Source organism: Pongo abelii, chromosome 16 (assembly GCF_028885655.2).
Source record: "Pongo abelii isolate AG06213 chromosome 16, NHGRI_mPonAbe1-v2.0_pri, whole genome shotgun sequence".
NCBI lineage: Eukaryota > Metazoa > Chordata > Mammalia > Primates > Hominidae > Pongo > Pongo abelii.
Genome location: NC_072001.2, coordinates 18296567 through 18316240, shown reverse-complemented (window position 1 = coordinate 18316240; position 19674 = coordinate 18296567). Strand labels below are relative to the sequence as shown.

General features: G+C 47.0%; 2 protein-coding genes across 2 annotated transcripts in view; one reads left to right on the top strand and one right to left on the bottom strand.

Moving 5' to 3' along the window:
• The first annotated feature begins 531 nt into the window (after positions 1-531).
• Positions 532-19674, top strand: part of LOC129050287 (putative GED domain-containing protein DNM1P46) — an 87081-nt gene continuing 67938 nt past the window's right edge. The window contains exon 1 of the mRNA XM_054532156.1: positions 532-1004. Within this exon, the coding sequence (XP_054388131.1) occupies positions 915-1004 (90 nt within the window). The 5' untranslated portion in view covers positions 532-914. The remainder of the gene's footprint in view (positions 1005-19674) is intronic.
• Positions 4233-18469, bottom strand: LOC129050270 (golgin subfamily A member 8M-like). The gene is made up of 20 exons (XM_054532077.2): positions 17789-18469; positions 16024-16143; positions 15063-15122; positions 14799-14879; positions 13906-13944; positions 13589-13640; positions 13420-13503; positions 13215-13324; positions 12091-12177; positions 11877-11984; positions 11594-11681; positions 10941-11206; positions 10617-10685; positions 9287-9362; positions 8764-8855; positions 8448-8510; positions 8097-8197; positions 7914-8014; positions 7658-7813; positions 4233-7572 (listed from the first exon to the last, which is right to left on the bottom strand). Exons 1-20 carry the CDS (start codon positions 17834-17836, stop codon positions 7397-7399), a joined length of 1977 nt encoding a protein of 658 aa, XP_054388052.1. The 5' UTR covers positions 17837-18469; the 3' UTR covers positions 4233-7396.

Below are 19674 nucleotides of genomic sequence, written 5' to 3'. Positions count from 1 at the left end.
ACTAACTCTGTGTGTGTGTGTGTGTGTGTGTGTGTGTGTGTGTGTGTGTGTGTGTGTGTGTGTGTCCCAAGGGAACAGAGCACTGCTGAGTTCAGGCAGATGATTAACTCGTGGACGGTCAGCAAAATACAGTCACAAGAAGGCTATGTGTTGATTTGTCTTTTGCAGTGACATCATGTTGCGCATGTTTTATGTTTTTCAGAGTGCATTAGTTTCTTTTTGTTCTCAGTTAATATCCAGCTTAATAGATTGTGTAAGTAGAATACCCCCAAACTGAAAGTCACCTACATAAAATATAGTGAAAAATATGTCACGCATTTAAACTATAGTTGAAAATGTGTACACTTTAGTTTTGCGTAGCCAACACTGGAGAGTGGGTAAGGACACAGGATCCCAGGGCTAGACTGCCAGGGTTCAAGTTCCAACTTAGGCACTTGCTGGCTGTGAAATACTTGACAACTTTAAGCCCCAGTTTCTTTTTTTGTTTTAACTTAATCCCAAATGTGATAGTAAGTCTCAGTTTCTTGATCTGAAAAAGAGAAATGATTCAATGAGAGTCTAGTGAAAACTTTAAAGTTGTAAAGCCACTACCTGGCTAAGGAAAGTCCTCAGCCTTAGCCGTTATTAGCTATGATTATTATTGTGTTGGCTACACGTGCATTAATGAGGCAGGAAAATGCTCAAGGATAACAACCACGTATCCAAATTATCTCATCAGACCGAGAGAGAGGCATATGTGTGCATGCTCATGTTTCAGCTCAGAGCCCTTTGTCTAGAAGGCTCTTGAACTCAGAGGTGCAAGCACTATCAACTTTGCAGTGGAGCCATCACTTTTGTTGATGAATGAAATTGACATAATGCTTTTTTTTTTTTAAGCACCAACCGTGTGCCTCAAGCTAACTGTCAAGAAAAGCATGCTTCAGTTGGCTGGAGTGAGCAATTCAACTTGTGGAGGAATGAGAAATGTTCGCGTTGAGACAAGAAACATAAAACCCCAGAGTAAGGTAGGAATCACTGAAAGTCAGGCAAAGGAACTGGCATCCAGTAATGAGTTAGGCTTTGCCGGGCTCTGGCCCTACAGATGGCTCTTTGGAGAGGAAAAAATTAAGCCAGGCCTGAGGGCACAGATCCTAAGGGAATGCTGGCAGCTCTAGGCTGTCTATGGGAGAGAAGCAGAGGGTGACGCCTGGTTGAAAGAGGGGGCTGGGGGACATAGCTTCAGCCCGTGTTTACAGATGGAGTCCCCTGATTCCTGCGACTGGGAAAAGAGATCATGCCCGGATCAGGGGACCTCAAATCAGAACTCTTCCCACCCACACCCCTTCTTTTCAGGGCGTCTGTCACTGCAACCAACAGGTAAACTAGTTGGAAAGCTCGGCAGATTCTCATGGTGGTGCCTAGCAGGCCAGGCCTAGCTGCCCTTTAACCTGTGACTGAGGATGATGCCACTGGCCTGTAAGCACACATTGGAAAATCTTTACATCCATGGACACGCCATGCCCCACAGAGACAGCTGTGCAGGGTTCTTTAGGTTCGGGGTGCTGTGCTGGCAGTTGCCTTATAAATACGTAGGATTAAAATGGGATGCCCTGGAGCTTAGCTAACCTTTATCCTCCCCCCACTCCCCACCCCAAAATGAAGGGGCTGCTAGTTTTGTTTGCTTTATGAAAGATGGATCTATGATTGTTTTTAGAATCTTTGGAGAAAGATTTCTTGGGAGGAAGCTATCCTGAACCCCCAGAGATTTTTGTCATTTACTGGCACAACAGCTTTAGAGTCCTAGGTCTTCATCTTGGCTCAGCCACCCTCCAACTGTGTGACCTTTGAGAAGTTGTTTGACTAAACTGAATCTCGTTGTCACCTATGAGAGGAGGTTGCTCCATTGTTACCGTGTGGAGCACCTACACCCAGGCACTCTTATCGGGTGATGGTGAAGATTAAATGCAACAAAAAGGAAGAAGGAGGAGGCTGGCTTGAAGCCGGGAGTTCAAGACTAGCCTGGGCAACAAAGTCAAACCTCATTTATTTAAAATGTTTATTTAAAGATGTTTATTTAAAAATTAGCTGCACTTGGTGACTTATGCCTGTAGTCCCAGCTACTCGGGGGGCTGAGGTGAGACCAATTGAGCCCAGGAGTTTGAGGCTGCAGTGAGCCGTGATCACACCACTGCACTCCAGCCCAGGCAACAGAAAGGGACCCTATCTCAAATAAATGAATAAGTAAGTAAGTAAGTAAATAAATAAATAAATAAAATAATGCATGCAATTAGTACACTAGTACATGCTCAGGCACATGATAAATGCTGGATAAATGGTAGCCCAAATAAACTTTGTAATGTTTTGGGAGAGGATGTCCTTTGGACTCAGCCCAGTGACAAAAGCATTTGAAAAGACTGATGTATATGATGGCTATTCCCTACAGGTACAAGTCTGTACCTCCAGGGACCCAAGGCATTGGCTCCACCTGGTAACTTGTTCTGTTTATTCTTGTTTTGGGCGGCACCGATTGCCCTAGGGCTAAGCAGGACTGCCAACCCAGACTCGATTGCCAAGAGTATCCCCCTCCCCAAGCTAGCCATGGGAAAGCCACTTGCATCATAAGACTACAGGAAATCAAAGGGAAGAAAAAGCACAATTTAGTCAGCTACCCTCCAGTTGATGGGCAATAAATGTTTGCTATTTTGAACAGAGCTGCATGCCTTGTCCACATCCCCTGTTTTATATAGGCAAGAATTTGTCTTGGATGTAGAGTAGAGCTGCCGGGCTGGGAGGAGTGTGAATATTCAACCTTATGAGATGGAGCCAAACTGTTTTCTAAGCTGGTCATACCAGTGTATGCTCTCAGCAGCAGGAGGCAGCAGTTCCTTTTTTTTTTTTTTCGACAGGGTCCGCCCAGGCTAGAGTGCAGTGGCACGATCTCGGCTCATTGCAGAAGAGGCCACCAGGTGCAGACTGGAGAGGGAGGCAAGGGGACAGAACGGAAGATGCCTGGGGTGGGTGGAAGTCAGTGCCCTTAGGTGCTGGTACCTGTCTTCCCGGCCACCGCTGCATCAGGCTTCTAGGCCTGTTGGCTGTCAGGGCTGGACTGCACCCCATAGGCTCCATGGCAGTCCCCATGGAATCCCCCAGGCGCCACCAGGCAGCATACAGGTAACACGCCTGGAAGGTCCCCAACAGCCTAGCTGGACATGTTCAAGACACTGGGGCTCCTTGTTTGGTGGCACAAACTCCAGGACCCAGTGAGGGAAACGGGAACACACCAGGCCGAGCAGTATGGCTAAATCCGTTTTGTCCAAAATAAAAAGCAAAATAAACAGGAGTCGCATGACCAGGGAGCCATGACCCCATCCCCGCCCCCTTCCTCTGTCCTATACTAGCAATAAATAAGTTTCCCAGCCACAAATAATTATTAGAACCTCCTCCCCATGTGCCAGCTCCAACCTCAGCTAGGTATGATACGGGGCGGCCCTACCCTCTGGAATATACAAAACCTTACACAGACACAATATGTACACTGGGGAAGGGGGGCCACCCCAGCAGCCCGTGCCCTCGCCTGGTCCACAGTTAGCCCCACTGTCCTGCCTCTCTGAATAAGAAGGGAGCCCCCCTGAGGGAAAAGTTGCTATGGTGAGAGTAAGGGGGCCATCAGGCCTCCTCCAAACAAACCAACTCCACCAGCCTCTGGCTCTTAAATAACAATCATCATCACCCAGAAATTTAGGGACTCAGCCTTGGTCAAGGTGGCAAAGGGTCTGTTTGTCTTTCCCCATTAGACAGAGGTCTTGTCCTGCTACCGTAATTGTAAAGGGGTGCCTGGGAAGGGGTGGTAGGGACATGGTGGCGGGGGAGACTCCAGCCCCACTTCTCCAGGCTTTGCTAACAGGGGCCTGCTTATAATTTTTATTTTTTTTCCATGACTTTAAAAAAAAAATCCCATAACTTCTTTTTCATAACTTTTTTTGTAACTTTTCATAAAAATTTTTTCTACTTTTTTTCCACAACTTTTGTACATTTTTTATCCCATAACTTTTTAACCTCATAATTTTTTCTAATCCCATAACTTTTTTATTTTGTGTTCTTTCAATAAACACTTGCATAGTTATGTTACAATTTTGTGAAAAAATGAAACATATTATCTCATGTGAAGCATGCCCAGCAGTTGCACGTATCAATACCTTTAATACTATAGTTTTCAAGAAACGCAAAATAAAATTTTAAGGCAAAAACAATACTTTGAAACAATTTAATGATTTATTACATTACAGTAGCATCACACCAGCAGTCAATAATGCCTCTCTAGGGAAAAATCTTTCAGTATTTCCATGACACATTCTGTTCACAAGAATTCATAAATTGGTAAAATTCATTCTAAGAAAACTTGGCAAATAAAGCTTTGGACTGGAATTGCCATTTCATTCTCTGCTTTTCCTTCCCACCGTTTCTTTCTTTTACACTACAGTATTCATATTTTAAAATGTTTTAACTTATTTCAGAACATTAAGATAGCAGTTACATTCTTTAATAGTTATATTATTTTAAAATGACTCTTCAAGATAAAGTTTTACAGAAAATATATTATGGATAGGGCTGATTTACATTTTCAAATTTTCTAAAAATCAGCTTTGGTTTTAGAGCTGATATTTTTTCATTTCTGGAAAATCTATCAGGTTTAATCAAATACTTTTAAAATGATTATTATATACTGCAATCTTCAGGTGTTCTGGTTCTTCCTACAGAAACTCAAATGTATTCAGCGGGACTCACATTTTAAAATTCTATGTTTCTGATGAACTCTAACATTCCAATGTTGCCTTCTAAGCAAACTGAAAGCTGCCTTATACTGAATGAGGAAGAGCACAAATACTTGGCTGAATGGGGTATCGCAAAAGACGGCATGCACTTTGAAGAAAGACTTAAGTTATTGTCATACAGTTTCCATTCTTTTTAGCTTTTTCTTAAATATATGACAAATACCTACACAAAGAGTGGTATTTCAGTCAATATAGTAAATTTATTTTCCAGACTGACCTTCAGCTTAAATATGCCAGTGTGTGATTTAATCCATAGGCACCTGATGAACACATTATTGTCAGATTGGTTACAGATGCTAAACGCTATCTGAAGGTCATTCGTAGTCACTGATGTTTATCAGGGTAAAGTGAAGTGATTTCAATGATAAAAGTATCTTTGAAATAATTTATCAATGTATTAGATAAACCCAGTTTCAGAATGATAAAAGAAAAAATGTTAGACCAAATAATGTGGCTAATTAACAGTGGTCCGATTTCTAGCACGTGGGTTTAAAATGCTCTTAAAGAAACTGTCTTTAAACTGAACACAAAGAATGCAAAAGCAGCAAGTTCAGAAAATAAAAGGCAAGAACAGGACTTTAAGTGCATTTTAAACCCACGGGCTAGAAATCGTACCACTGTTAATTAGCCACATTATTTGGTCTAACATTTTTTCTTTATCATTCTGAAACTGGGTTTATCTAATACATTGATACATTCATAAAATTTGGAAGAGTCAGTTGAAGTCACAAGGACCGAATATTTGCCCTCTTTCAGTGAATGCTGGCAAATCTGTTATTCCATCGGTAAAATCGTATTGCTGCTCTCCTGTTAATGTCATAGAAGTATCATGAGGATGCCAAATGCTAAATATGGAGATGGTCTAGTAACTAGAAATCCCCACACCAGGGAGCACACATACATATCTCCCTACATCCTAATAATGTGATGTGTTCTGGAATACAGACATTAAAACTTCATGAAGTTTTCCCAAGCATCAAGTTATGATTTAGGCAATATATGACTGAAATGCATTCATTCATCATGCGTAGGCACAATCACATGAATATTGCACTAAATATGTCCCTGACTGAAACAGAGAGGTACAAAAACATATTTCACTCTTTGTAAAGAAGTCTGTGAGAAAATATAACTGTGTGACGGTATAGACACGTTTCCTGATAATACATTGACATTCACAAACAGTAGATTGCACTGCAGTTTGGAAACATTTTAAGTTTCATAAACTTCTCCTTGATTTTCAAACATAGTATAATACTGTGTACTAAAATTCCTTTTTGTTTCAACTAAGCACTCTCACATATATTAGTTTATAATAATGTTTCTATTATTTTTTAAAGTGTTTTCCATTCAAGGAAAAGAAGTAAATTCCTATGTCAGAGTAACCAAGGTGGTTGAAGAATAGGTATTAGCCAGAGATGTCTAGATGGTAAAATCAATCTTCAAGCCTCAAAGAAGCTCCATGAACAGAGAGGAATGCCAGGCACCACACAGCTTTCCTTCACTCTAATTCATTCTTGACTAGAGCCTGTATGCCTGTTCCAGGGACATTTGAACTCGTAAAGGATTTCTTATGATCTTTACTAAATACATTAAGAAGAATGCCCACCAGCGCCCTTTTGTGAACTGGGACAGGAAGTCATGTGATTAAAACAGGTAACATGAACTCTGACTTTAAAATGTATTGTAGACACAAATGCTCTAAGCTAGGAAAGGTTTTCCACATCCACAGTCAACGATGGGAACCTTTCATTCCTCAGAAATAAGCCCTTTTTAGGTCATCAAAAAAGAGTACAACTGCTGCAGCTCCTGATGCAATATCTTCATGAGCCCAGAGCACATACAAATCCTAAGGGAACCACCATAATACAGCGCTAATTCTTGGCACTGGAACAGATGAAACACACTCTGTCCTGCACATACCTGCCAGAGGAGGCCACTTTCCTCTTCTGTGAGATTTAAAAAGCTCCCCCAAAAGGTTATTACTCCCATCACCAACACACAGAAAATGGAGGAAAGGCTGTTTCCAGTTCTCGGCCTTTAAACAACTCTAAATGTCAGTACTCATAGTGGCATATTACAAAGTAATAAACAGTGCACACTTGGGGGCAAACTACATATTGAGCTAATGAAGAGCTCACTGTGATTAAGATTAGATCAAACAACAGTAGAACATAGGCAAATTTTGTCTCAATTCTGTAGTGAATATACATGCTGCAATAACATTAAAGAAGCATGGCAGCCTATTCCAAACCAACGAGAACAATTTTCTGCAAAGAGTGGGTCTTTGTGTGTTTGAACTCCCACCACATAAGGGCAAACTCGATATGCATGCTAATGACCTACAATTATGAAATTAAAAAAGAAAAATGCTAAAGGATGCCAGAGTGAACATCAGTGAGAGCCACAGAGACCCACTCTCTTTTAACTTTTTACAAATAAACTTAAACTATAAATTAGAAACACAAATAATCATGAGTGACTCTAACATTCAAATGAAGTAAATGAATTGTGTAGGAGATTAACCCCATAACTTGGTTTCTTATTTAAAAATTTCTTGAGCAGCTCTTTGATGACAGTGATGTTTATCTCCTTCTTCTCAGCAGCCAAGCCCAGCAAAAGAATGGCACACAGCAGTTGCTGCCCAAGCCTGGGTGCTCCTGGTGGTCCTGCACGATTGGCTGTGTGGTAGGGTTGTCATAGAGAGGACCCTCCCTGGCCTCTCCTTGAGCAGAGGAGGTGAGGCTCACTTCACAAAGATCTTTGGAGAGAGGGAGGCGGAGATCTGAGCACAGTGGGAGAACCCCTCTTCCTGCCTGCCCACCCCGCCTGAGGGCTCTACTCACCACCCTGCTTGTCTGCAGCCCCAAGTTCCTGGGGGGCTGGGGCTCCTGGACCGGGCTCATCAGCAGGGTTCTGGGCAGCAGCCAGGAATTTTCTGTGACCATTGTTGTAGTTGCTATAAGCCGCAATACCATCTGCTGCAGCTCCAGCAGCTTCACCTGGAGGGAGGGGTGCTCAGCTGTCATGCCGCTGCCTGCACCCACCCTCACACCCACCCCACCCCCACCCCCACCCCCACAGAGATGTTGCACACCCTACCTTCATCTCCTCCCTGTCCTGGGCCAGCCTGATGATGTCCTCCTCCCAGTGCCGCATCTTTGGCACTGCCCCCTGGCTCTGTTAAAACGTGATGGATTTTCCTGCAAGAAGACAGGGCTCAGATGCTGGGGTCCCTCTGACAGCCCTGCAGCTCCCCCTGTGGTGCCCTGGCCTCCCACTCACTGATGGCATCTCTCTCGCCAGTAGTGGATGAAGCGAAGTTCTTGTTTGTTCACCAGCTCACTCAGGTCTGCCTTCTCCTCCAGGTGGTCCATAAAGCCGCTCTGGAGCCAAAATATTGCGGTCACATCTCGGCAGCGACCTGCCCTCAGGTGGCATTTTCAAGTCATGGAGAAGGTGGAGGTGAGTCCTGGCATGGGCCAGCTTCTCCATGACTTCCTGCAGGGCCCAGTGGGTCTCCCCACTCACAGACTTGCCCCCAGTCCCTGGGGCTGGGACCACTGCCTCTGGCTCCTTCAGGGCAGGGGCCACCGGGTGAGCCAGGCACTGGCAGCACACCCTCTGCTTTTTCACCTGCTCTTGTAACCGTGCTTGCTCCTCCTGGACACTGGCTCCAGCGGACTTGAAAATCGCCACCTGAGGGCAAGACATGAGCATTCTTGTAGGGGCATACACACAGCAAATGGGGCAGAGAGGTGGAGTGCAGCCCCTTCCCTTGGGGCCTCAGAGAGTACACATTTGTTACGGGTGAAATGGTGTCTGACCACTGGCTCCCAGAAGGGGTGAGGGTCCAGAGAAACCAGAATGCAGGGAAACTAAGAGCATAAAGGGGTCTTGGAGGGACCACAGAGGAAGGTGGCAAAATGGGTGCAGGGGGAGTCAGGCTCACCATGGCCTCCCTGCCCTCCAGGTCCTCTGAGATGCTTGGCATGGGCCGAGGTGCCTCCTCCTCCTCACTGTCCAGATGTCCTCCTCCATCTCCTGTGGGGGGTGGCCAGAGGGGTCTTCAGACAACCCAACAAGGGAGGTACTGTGGGCCCACCTCTGCCTCCACCCTCACTGTGTAACCCTGAGCCAGCCCCTTCCCAGAGAGGAATGAGCTGCTCTTCTTTATTTGTACTTTTAAGAATCAAAATCTTGCTATTCCACCCAGGCACACTCCCACTACTGGTCGATGTGGGAGTTCTGACCTGCTCTCTTTCTGACCTGGGCCAGTTCAGCCATCCTTAGGCAACTTGGTGGCCCCCTGCTCACAGGAGGTCAACACACTGATGCCGAACTTAGTGCAGGCACCCGGTCGGCATAATGACCAGCTGTTCTAAAGGTCTCTTCCAACTCCTCAATCCTATGCTGCTAACAGTCCCCCCTTCCTCCTGGGGCTCTCTCCTCTTCCTCTGAGCGGTCTCCCATACCTTCCCCAGGGAGAGCCATGAGGCTCAGCTGGGTTGTTAGCTGCTGGTTCTGCTGGCTGGTAGCTTCCAGGTGCTCCTAAGGGGACAGGAAAGAGTGAGAAGGGATGGAGTTTGCCAGGTCATCCCCTTCACGGCCCTGTCCTCCACAGCTCCCTCCCCTGGGTCTCCTGCAACTTTTGGCAGGCCATCTCAGCCACCGCTTTGCCCCAAGCTTCCTGCTGCTGCAGCTGGTTCATGAGCTGGGTCTGCTGCAGTCACTGCCTGGGCAGTGCCTCCTTCTCAGAGGTCAGCTGCTGATAGGCGGCCACCTGCTGCTGATAGGTGGCCACGTACTGCTGCAGGTGACCCAGGTAATGGTCTGGCTGCTGCTGCAGACTCTGAGCCTCTTGGCTCTTCAGCTCCACCTGCAGGAAGATCCTGGGCATGAGAGCACGTGGTGGCTGGTTTCCAGATTCTGGGCCCATTAGTGGGGTAGCGAGGGCACTGTGGGGCTCTGTCACCTGCCCAGGCCCCTGGCCCCTTGCTCCAGGCCTAAGTGACTGCCTCCCTTTCCTAGAACCCCATGCCTCCTTCCCCAGCCTCAAATCTCATACCCTCTTCTCATTTAATCCTCAGCACCTCTGTAAGGAAAATGCTAACTTCCCTTTGAAGTTAAAGAAACAGACTTTGAGATGAAAAGTACTTGAATGGTGAACCATTCCAGTGGAACCAGGCTGGAATCCAGTTTTAATCTAAGGAGTCTTTTTGTTTTGTTTTGAGACAAGAGTGTCACTCTGTGGCCCAGGCTGGAGTGCAGTGGTGCAATCTCAGCTCACTGCAACCTCCACCCCCTGAGCTCAAGCGATTCTCATGCCTCAGCCTCCTGAGTAGGTGGAATTACAGGCATGCGCCACAATGCCCTGCTAATATTTATTTTATTTTTTTGTAATTTTAGTAGACATGAGGTTTTACCATGTTGGCCAGGCTGATCTCAAACTCCCGACCTCAAGTGATTCTCCTGCCTCAGTCTCCCAAAGTGCTGGGATTATAGGCATGAGCCACTGCACCTGGCATAAGGAGCCTGTTATACCACCGTCTCTTCCCCTGTGATTGGGGGCTCCATGCCTCTAGCTGGGATGATGATGTCCAGACCTGAGAGGAGCCCAGGGCTACCCACCTCTAAAAGTCAGAGGGCAGGAAGCAAGAAACAGTCACAGTACTGCTCTGGAGAGTGCTGGGGTCACCTGCCCCCAGGCTGGAGCTGCCCCTGGCTTGGCACCTCCCCTCCCCAGAGGCTGCTGCCTGCCTCACAGCCCTTCTTGGATGGGGTGGAGGTTTCTTTCTCCTTCACCTCACCAAGCTTCTCCTGTAGCTCCTTTACTTGCTGCTTCAACTGCAGTGCGCTCTTGTGCTCATTGTTCTGGACATAGAGAAGCAATCAGCAGCCACCCACTGCAGCTGGAAACCCCAGAACTTGGTGTCTGCCTCCCATGGCACCAGGAAGGGTGGAGGCAGGTTAGAAAAATCATCCCCTCTTTCCCACAGCCACCTGGCTCACAGGTGCCCTTAGAAGTAACATTTCACATGAGGGCTACACTGCCCCATTTTAGAGGTGGGGAAACAAAGGCCCGGAGGGCTAGGGAGGAGGGCAGGCTCCCCCGGTGGGGCAACGCACCAGCTCCTCAAAGATGCTCTGTGGCTTGGCCAGCTGCTGAAGCCTCTCCTGCTGCTCCTCAAGCCTCTCCTCCTGCTTCCGAAGCCTCTCTTCCTGCACCTGAATCCTCTCTTCTTGTCCCCGGTTCAGGAGGCTTATGCGCTGATTGTTTTTGACTTGGGCCTGGAGCTCTCCTGCCACTCTCTCTAGTTCCTTCCTCAGGTGCTGCAGCTCCACCTTGGAGGACATTGCTGGGGGCTCTGGGGGCTCTGGGGGCAGGGGTTCAGCTGAGAAAGGAAGCAGATAATAAGGGCCTCTGGATTCTCAAAAAAACAAAACAAAACAAAAACCCTCCTCTTGGTGCACAGCTCCTCTCAGACTCCCCAAACTTGGCCTCACTGCTTATGATTCCACGCACCGGGATGGTAGCCAGTCTTCCAAACCAGTTTCAAAAAAAGAGCACTGCGGGTGACTGACAGTGGGCCCTCCTTGCTGATGGGGACACTGAGACACTGAGACTTATTGAGATGACAAGACTTGCCATCTCCTGGCACAGACCTCTTTCCCTCTGCCTCAAAGCCCTTGCATCCACCTACCTCCCTGGGGCATTCTAAGCCACCCTCACAGCCCTCTGATGCCAATCCTGCTCCCAGGTCATGCCAGCCCCATCTTACCCATCTGGTTTTTCAGTTTGGACAAGCTCCTCTCCAGCTTCTCTATCCGACGCATATCATTCTTCTTTTCATTCTTTAATGTGCAAACCTGCCGAAAGCACAAGGGGAAAGGGCCCTGGAGAGAGGGGCTGGTGGCTGGACAGGCTGCCATCTCCCTCTCTGCCCCCACCTCCACAAAGCCCAGACCCATGACCACCTCTGGCTGTACTATTGCCATTTTAAAGATGCCCAGAAAGATCCAGTGACCTATCTAAGGTGGGGGTGCTGAAGGGTCAGATCTCACCTCCTGCGACATTTTTCTCATCCTCTGCTGCCACCGGGCCCTCTCTCCTTTTAGATGTTGCACACACTCGTCTCTTTCTAATTGGGCTTGTTTAAATGACTCCTTCAACTGCAAGAATGGGCACAGAAGTTAGGAAGGGCCGTCACTGGTCCTCTCCTGCTCCTGGCCACCTGGGGTCATCTTCCTTCCACATCCATCCCTCAGAAAACCTCACCTGTGTCACCTGCGCTTTCAGCAGTGCCTGCTCCTGGATGGAGTGCTCTAACTTCCACTCCATACGTGCTTTACTGTGGCTGGAAAACTGGATGGTGAAGAGTGACCAGTTTCAATCTGGTGAGCCCGGGCCATTCCACACAGTGCCCCTTAAAAGGGCTAGGGCTAGGCCCAATATACAACTTGCTCAGTAAAGATCAAGGCATTTCCAAGCCCGTGGTCTGGTTTTTAAAAGAACTCAGTAAAGTTGGAAGGGACAGGGAATGAGATTGAATTTATAGCTGGCTAACAGAGGCCCAGAGAGATCAGATAATATTGCTATTGTTATTACTGTTATTATTACCACTGTTTGAACCTTTGTGGAATGCTTCACCAGGTACAATGCTAACAATCCCGTTTAATCCTCACAACCACCATAGGAGACAGTTACTATGATTACCTCTTTTGTATAGATGAAAAAACATGGAGTATTTGAGGTTAAGTGCTTGCCTGAGTTCACTTAGGCAGAGCTGGGATATAAACACCCAGGTCTATCCAATTCTCTAAGCCCATTTTTCTTGCTGGGGATGGGGGCACAGATAGGAAGGGGAAAATTAATCTTTTGTTCACTTTTTGAAAGGATGATACATTCGCATAGTCCAAAACTCAGAAGGTACAGAAGGGAAGTATCTCCCAGCCAACTTGTTGCTCTCTCCTGAATTTTTTATGAATGCTTGCAGACATGTTTTATGTATATTATCATAGTATGTACACAAACACACACATGCACACATTTCCTCTTTCTATAGAAATGGTAAAATACTAGAAGTACTCTTCTGTACCTTCACAGTACAAGTACCCAATACCCCACCTAGGACTTGCCCAAGACCACAGCCAGGTAAGGGCGGGGCAGGCACTTGGCCTCCAAGCTCTGCGTCCAGTGCTCACTCCACACAGTGCCCCTCAACTCACACACAGCAGCTGACTCAGCCCCAAGCTGCCACTAAAAACCTTTTAAAAAAGCAGCAAGAAATGGCCATGCTGCCTTCTGGGCAGGACACTCCATCCTGCAGAAGGGACCTTTAGGCTCACTCCTCCATCTGTGAAGCCAGGCTCCCAGGGGATGGGGCAGGTGGTTGGACTCACCTGGTTTGCCTTCTTCTTCTGTGTGGTGGTGACAGCAGAGAGAGCCTGCTCTAACTCTCTTTTACGCTGCAATGAATGTTGCAGGTGGATAGCCAGATCCTTTGACTCTTCTGTAATGAGAGAGTTGAGATGGGTCCCAAAGGACTCCCCCTGAAGACCTGTCAAAGTGCCAGGTTGAAGGATGACAGGGTGCCCAGATTCTCACCTTCAAAGTATCTGAGAGAACGTTTCATGTGGTACAGGTGTGTATTTAGCTTCCCTTTCTGTATGTTCAATGTCTGGATTTGAACTTTTGGGAGAAAAGCCAAGCAAGTGCTGAAAGAGAAGGAAAGAAACATTCTCCGGAGGACAGGAGGAAACTTCACACCCTCCACTCACCTCTAGCTCCCTTTCGGCTTTCTGTTTCTTGTTGTTTGCTTTCTTTTCCTGTAGGAAGAGGAAGACAGAGCTCTCACCAGGGAGAGGCAGAGATGGCACAGCAAGAGACATGCACCCAGAATGCCACCAATGCCCCAGGACAGGCCCACCCATGGGACCAGGTTATCAGGGGCCCTGTGGGGATGGGGTGGAATCTGAGGAGTGAGCCTTCTTCCCCAGGCTGGGAGTAGGTGAGACGAGACTGGGGCCTCTATGTCTGAGTGCCCCCCAAACCCTGCAGTCATCTCGTGAGCAAACAAAGAAATCACGTTACTTCTTCCAGCTGATGTTCCACTTGTTTCTTCTGTTGTTTCTGTGGGGAAAGTCAAATTAAGGTGATGGAGGGTGGCCCCCTCAACTCTATTCCCCAGACCAGGAAGCGGTAGGCAGGGGCCAGGAATGGATTTTCAAGGCAAAGTTCTCAGACATAATGGGAACACGAACTGGTAAACTCTCCTCAAGCTCCCAAGGACAGAGGATTTGGGTCTTTGTTGGCTTTTGCCCACAGCCACAGAACTCAAAGTCTGAATCTGGAATCTCTTGAGAGGACAGCAACATAAACCTCTAGAGACGGAGTTTCAGAAAGGCCCCTCCTTCTGGCAGCTTGTGATTTAGAAAAGTGGGTTCATTCAATAAACATGTACTGAGCACGTACAGGCCAGGTATGGTTCTTCACAGCAGATATAGGATGGAAAAGGACAGACAGGAGCCCTTGGCCCTGAGGTTTCCTTTCTAGTGGGCCTTTAAATCTCAGACTCAAGAGCTAACAGAGACCTTTGATACTCACTACCTCCTCTGGAAACACGAGCCTAAAAAGGAGAGGTGGCTTGTTGAGAATCAAAGAGCAAATTAGGGACTGAGTCATGGCAGAAATACAGGGCCCCTGATAACCAGTCAGGCTACCAATTCCCCGAGAGGCAACAACCCCAGGGCTTGTGTAGCAAGGACTCGAGCACGGGTGTCTGGAGAGGAGAGAGTTGGCAAAGAGGGCAGCAAAAGAAGAGCCATGCTGCATGCTCTGGGGTCCCTCCAGGTGAGGCCTGGGCACCCCAGCTCCCTATTTGTCCTGGGCACCAGGGGCCCCCAGCCCCTTTCTTCAGGGCCCCAAGGGGAAACTGGAGCCCAGGATTGGCAGTGTGGAATCAGGGGACCCCAGTGGACTCTTACCAAAGCTTTGATGGTGTTCTTCAGTTGACTGATTTTTACGGACCTTGAATCCAGGACTACTGCTAGTTCTTGGCATGGGCTCTGAGGCACATGCAGAGAGGAAGAGGTGGAGGAGGAGTTGGGGGAGAGGTAGAGAGAATAATCATTAGGGCTGGGGTGTGTGTGGGCTGTCTCAGCTGGCAGAGGGGCACCCAGTCCCACCTGGAGGAGGAGGTTGGAGGGTTGACCTGAAGGGTCACAGCACCTGTGCCCAGAGCCTCTTACCTCCAGATCCTTCAGGGTAGCAGATGATGTAGGGCCTTCCCTGTGGAAATCTCTTGCTGACTACAAGAGATGAGAGCGCATATGGAGATGTTCTGTCCCCCACAGTGTCTGAGTCCTCTGACTTCCTTTCTTCCCCATCAACTGGCAACATTTTCTTTTCTGCCTGTCTTGGATCCTTTGTCCCATAACTCCTTTATGCTAACTTCTCTCATGGTTCTTATCTCCCCACCATCCCATCCTGGGGCCCTTTCAGTGATTCCTGATGGCAAGTGACTGTTCTCATTGTCCTGGCTTCCCCTTGAGACTGGGGATGAGGAAACTCAAACAGCAATGACCATATCCTGGGTGTCCTGAGTGTTTACAGCAGGCCATGTACTAGGGATTAACATAAAAACAACAATAACAAATCTCATTTAAACTTCACAAGTGGAAGTCAAACAGTATCACCTCTGTTATACAGATGTGAAAAGAGAGGCCCAATTAGGTCAAGCATCTTGCCCTAAATCATAGCCCTAGCAGAGCAGATGGAGAGGCAGGATTCAAACCCAGAATTCCTTTTTTTCTTTTTTTTGAGACAGAGTCTTGCTCTGTCACCAGGCTGGAGTGCAGTGGCACAATCTTGGCTACTGGAAGCTCCACCTCCCAGGTTCACACCATTCTCTTGCCTCAGCCTTCTGAGTAGCTGGGACTACAGGCACATGCCACCATGCTTGGCTAATTTTTTTGTATTTTTAGTAGAGACAGGGTTTCACCGTGTTAACCAGGATGGTCTGGATCTCCTGACCTCATGATCTGCCTGCCTTGGCCTCCCAAATTTCTAGGATTACAGGCATGGGCCACCACACCCAGCTAAAGCCAGAATTCTTAACCAGTACCCAGCAGTCCATCTACAATCTTAACAATTACCCTCTATTGCCCCTTGGCCCCCCTGTCCCCAGAAGCCTGGCCAGCCAAGACTCACATCCCCAGGTGACTGGCAACCACCAGAAGTGGCTGTCTCAGGGATACTGCCATTTGTTTTCCTGTTCCTGTTCACTCCTGCTGGAACTCTAGGGCTGTTTTTCTGCCAATATTCTTTTAACTGTTGGAAAGAAGAGCAGTAATACTCATGAGAACTGTCAGCCCCTACAGCCACATCCTCCTTTACAGTTTTTACAAAATACACTTACACACCATCTGATTTAATGATGCCAACAACAGTACAAGGTGTTGTCACACTCACTTAGTGACTGAGAGGGATTGATATCATGGCTAGAAAAAAAAAAAGAAAAAGGCAATACTGGAACTTTGAAACTCAGTCTTCTGACTCCAAGCTCTGAGGTTTTGCCAAGAATCAGCAGCTGGCAGGGACCAAACCCAGAGGCAGAGGTAGAAAAGTAAACATTAAGTAGGCAGGAACTGTATGCCATGTGGTTTAGAGTCATACATCCTCACACATCTGTTAGTGTGAAGAAGTGCACCAGTACCCCTCAAACTTTTATATCAATGTGTCCTCATGGCAGAAGGCAGCCTTTCTCTTAAATCAGAATTTATCAGAAAGAGGACAACCCAAGCCTCATTTCAGAGAGAAGTCTGGTATGCTCTTAGAAACCTAAGTGACTGTCATCCCTAAGTACATTCATGTTATTTCTCTTGATCTCAAGAGAATCAAGGGAAACTGATGCTTCAGAAAGATGTCCCACATTTATCCTGTGGCACTCAAAGTGCCCAAGGTTGAGATAATATGAGGAAGATTCAAGGTGTCAAGTTCAGTTTCCCAAGATCTATTCCACAGAAGATGAGCGAATCTCACTTCAGAGACCACTGACTGAAGGGCAGTCTGGTCCCAGAACCATGGAGAATGAGAATATGAGGTGGAGAACTCAGAAAAAAATGTTAAAATCTCTCTGGAAAGTAGAAGCCTGGGAGAAAACCAAACCAAACCCATTCTCTCATTGCCACCCAGAGATACTGTCAACGTTTTGAGTTCACGGGGGAAGTGTAGGATTTTCCCACCATCAACATCTGTAAGGGAGTGAGGCAGCCTGAAACCGCTTGCTCCTAGGTCCCAGTCTCCATTCCCCTTCCAGCTGGAAATTTGTGCTGTGACCAGAGGAACCAGAAATGGGGTGAGAATGCTTAGGGGACTGGGTCATAAGATCAAAGGCCAGTCTTGCAGTAATGACAGTTACAGGTGGACTGTGACATCACTACATTCCACTCCTCCTGGTGGGGGGAGGGACCATGTCAGCACCATGTCCAAGTCGCCGCTCCATGATAGGGGAGGGAAGTACAGGGTTGGGACTCAGCTCCTTGGAGATGCCAGCACAAAGAACCCAGGGAGGTCGACCTTGAGGCAACAGGAGGGGAGGGCAGAGTCTGCAGCAGGGAGTCCCAGCAGTCACCAGACCAAAGGGGGTGGGGCCTGGATCCTTGGAGATGAGAGTCCAAAGAGCCCAGGGAGATCAAGCTTGGGGCAGCAGGAGATGAAGGCCCAGTAATGGAGTGGGAAGCCCCAAGAGTCACCCACCCAATTCACCCTGGGGTGATTGGTGAGGGCAAGGACTGGGCTGTTTGCTGAAGGGGTGGGGCTGACTGACAAAACTCTGGTGGGGGTAGCCCAGAGGCACTGGGGTTGGGGGGCCCAGTCCAGTGTGCTTCAGGAGTTGTATGGACTCTGGCAGGGGTCTTGTCATCAGAGGGGATCTGTGGCTGGTTTGAGGGGCTATGACCTAGTGCGTTTTTACCTTTTTCTTGGCTGCCGCCAATTTGTTCTGTTGAGTTTCTTCTGCCATCGCAGGGTGGGTAGGGAGGCAGGGTTGGGGCCACGTCAGCGAAATCCCAGTGAGCACTAATCAACACCTCCAGTCACCTACCAGGCAGCTGTGTGACTGAGCCAGAGGAGGCGTAACCAGGGCCCCAGTAGAATGTGGAATAGGGGTGTGGCCTTAATGCTCCAAGCCCATTGGTCAATGAGAAAGATGAAAGGGAAAGGGGGTGTGGCCAGACAGCAGTGTGTCCAGAGAGAACTGTGGCTCACAAGGAAAGCTGCCCATGCAACCGCTGTCCCCACCCACTCTAAGAGAGGGGAGAGGCCTCCCACTCTGGAAGAGAAGAGGGGCCGGCTTTTGCTTTAAAAGCTTTCAAACTTTAAAAAATATATGTGTGTATACTTTATATATATGTGTGTCCGTGTGTGTGTATCTATGTTTTTCTCCATAGCTGTCTTCATTATCCAGCTTCTATGCAAGGTCTATGATTTTGGCCTACAGTTTTCATCTTTGATTACAGTACAAAAATTACCAGTATTACCTTAACTGAGATACAGATCCTATAAAAATGGAAAACCCATAGCATGCTTGATGATTAATGAGGCAGACTATATTATCCAACATTCTAATAAGATAAAATAATCACAATGATTTCTCTTTTTTGGAAAAATGTTTCTCTTATTCTCCTATGTTTTTGTTAAGATTTTTTTTCTTAAACATGTCTAATATCTGTAAAAACACAAAGCTTTTGGGCTGGGCGCAGTGGCTCATGCCTGTAATTCTGGGACTTTGAGAGCCCAAGGTGGGTGGATCATGAGGTCAGGAGATCGAGACCATCCTGGCTAACGCAGTGAAACCCCATCTGTACTAAAAATACAAAAATGTCCGGACATGGTGGCAGACACCTGTAGTCTCAGCTACTTGGGAGGCTAAGGCAGGAGAATGACATGAACCCCCGAGGTGGAGCTTGCAGTGAGCCAAGATCATGCCACTGCACTCCAGCCTGGGCTACAGAGCAAGACTCTATCTCAATAAATAAATAAATAAATTCATTAATTAATTAAAATAAAAAATTAATAGTAAGAGCAATGTGAACAAAAGATGCAATGAAATAATTTAGAAAGTACAAGCTATTAAAAAGTAGATTTTAAAACTTGTGCAATGAAGTCAAACAGCACCCAACGAAAACGTATACCCTTACATGTTTGTTTAAAAAGCAATTTAAATTACATTGATCCACTAAACTAGGAAAAGCAAAACAAACAAAAAGGGGGAAATAATTAAGACATAAGGAAAAAGTAAAAAAGAAAAACCACTAGATTTAAAAAATAAAACTAAAGGAGAATTCTTTCAAAAGACTGAGATTAAAACAGTCAAGCCTCTGATAAGTAATCAAGATAAAGAAAACTTTGAAGAGAAAAAGGCATATAGCCACATGTGAATATGATGCAAAAAGTGAAAACTTTGCACATCTTTACAACACCTTAGAAGTATGGATGACATGTTCATTTTTTTTTTTTTTCTCAGACAGAGTCTCGCTCTGTCACCCACGCTGGAGTGCAGTGGCACGACAAACTCCACCTCCCGGGTTCACGCCATTCTCCTGCCTCAACCTCCCGAGTAGCTGGGGCTACAGGTGCCCGCCACCACGCCTGGCTAATTTTTTGTATTTTGGCTTAGTAGAGATGGGGCATCACCATGTTAGCCAGGATGGTCTCGATCTCCTGCCCTCGTGATCCACCAGCCTCGGCCTCCCAAAGTGCTGGGATTACAGGCATGAGCCATCGCACCCGGCCAAAGTGTTCATTTTTTTTTTTTTAAGAATCTACAGTTATGAAAACTAACTGAAGTAGTGGAAAATC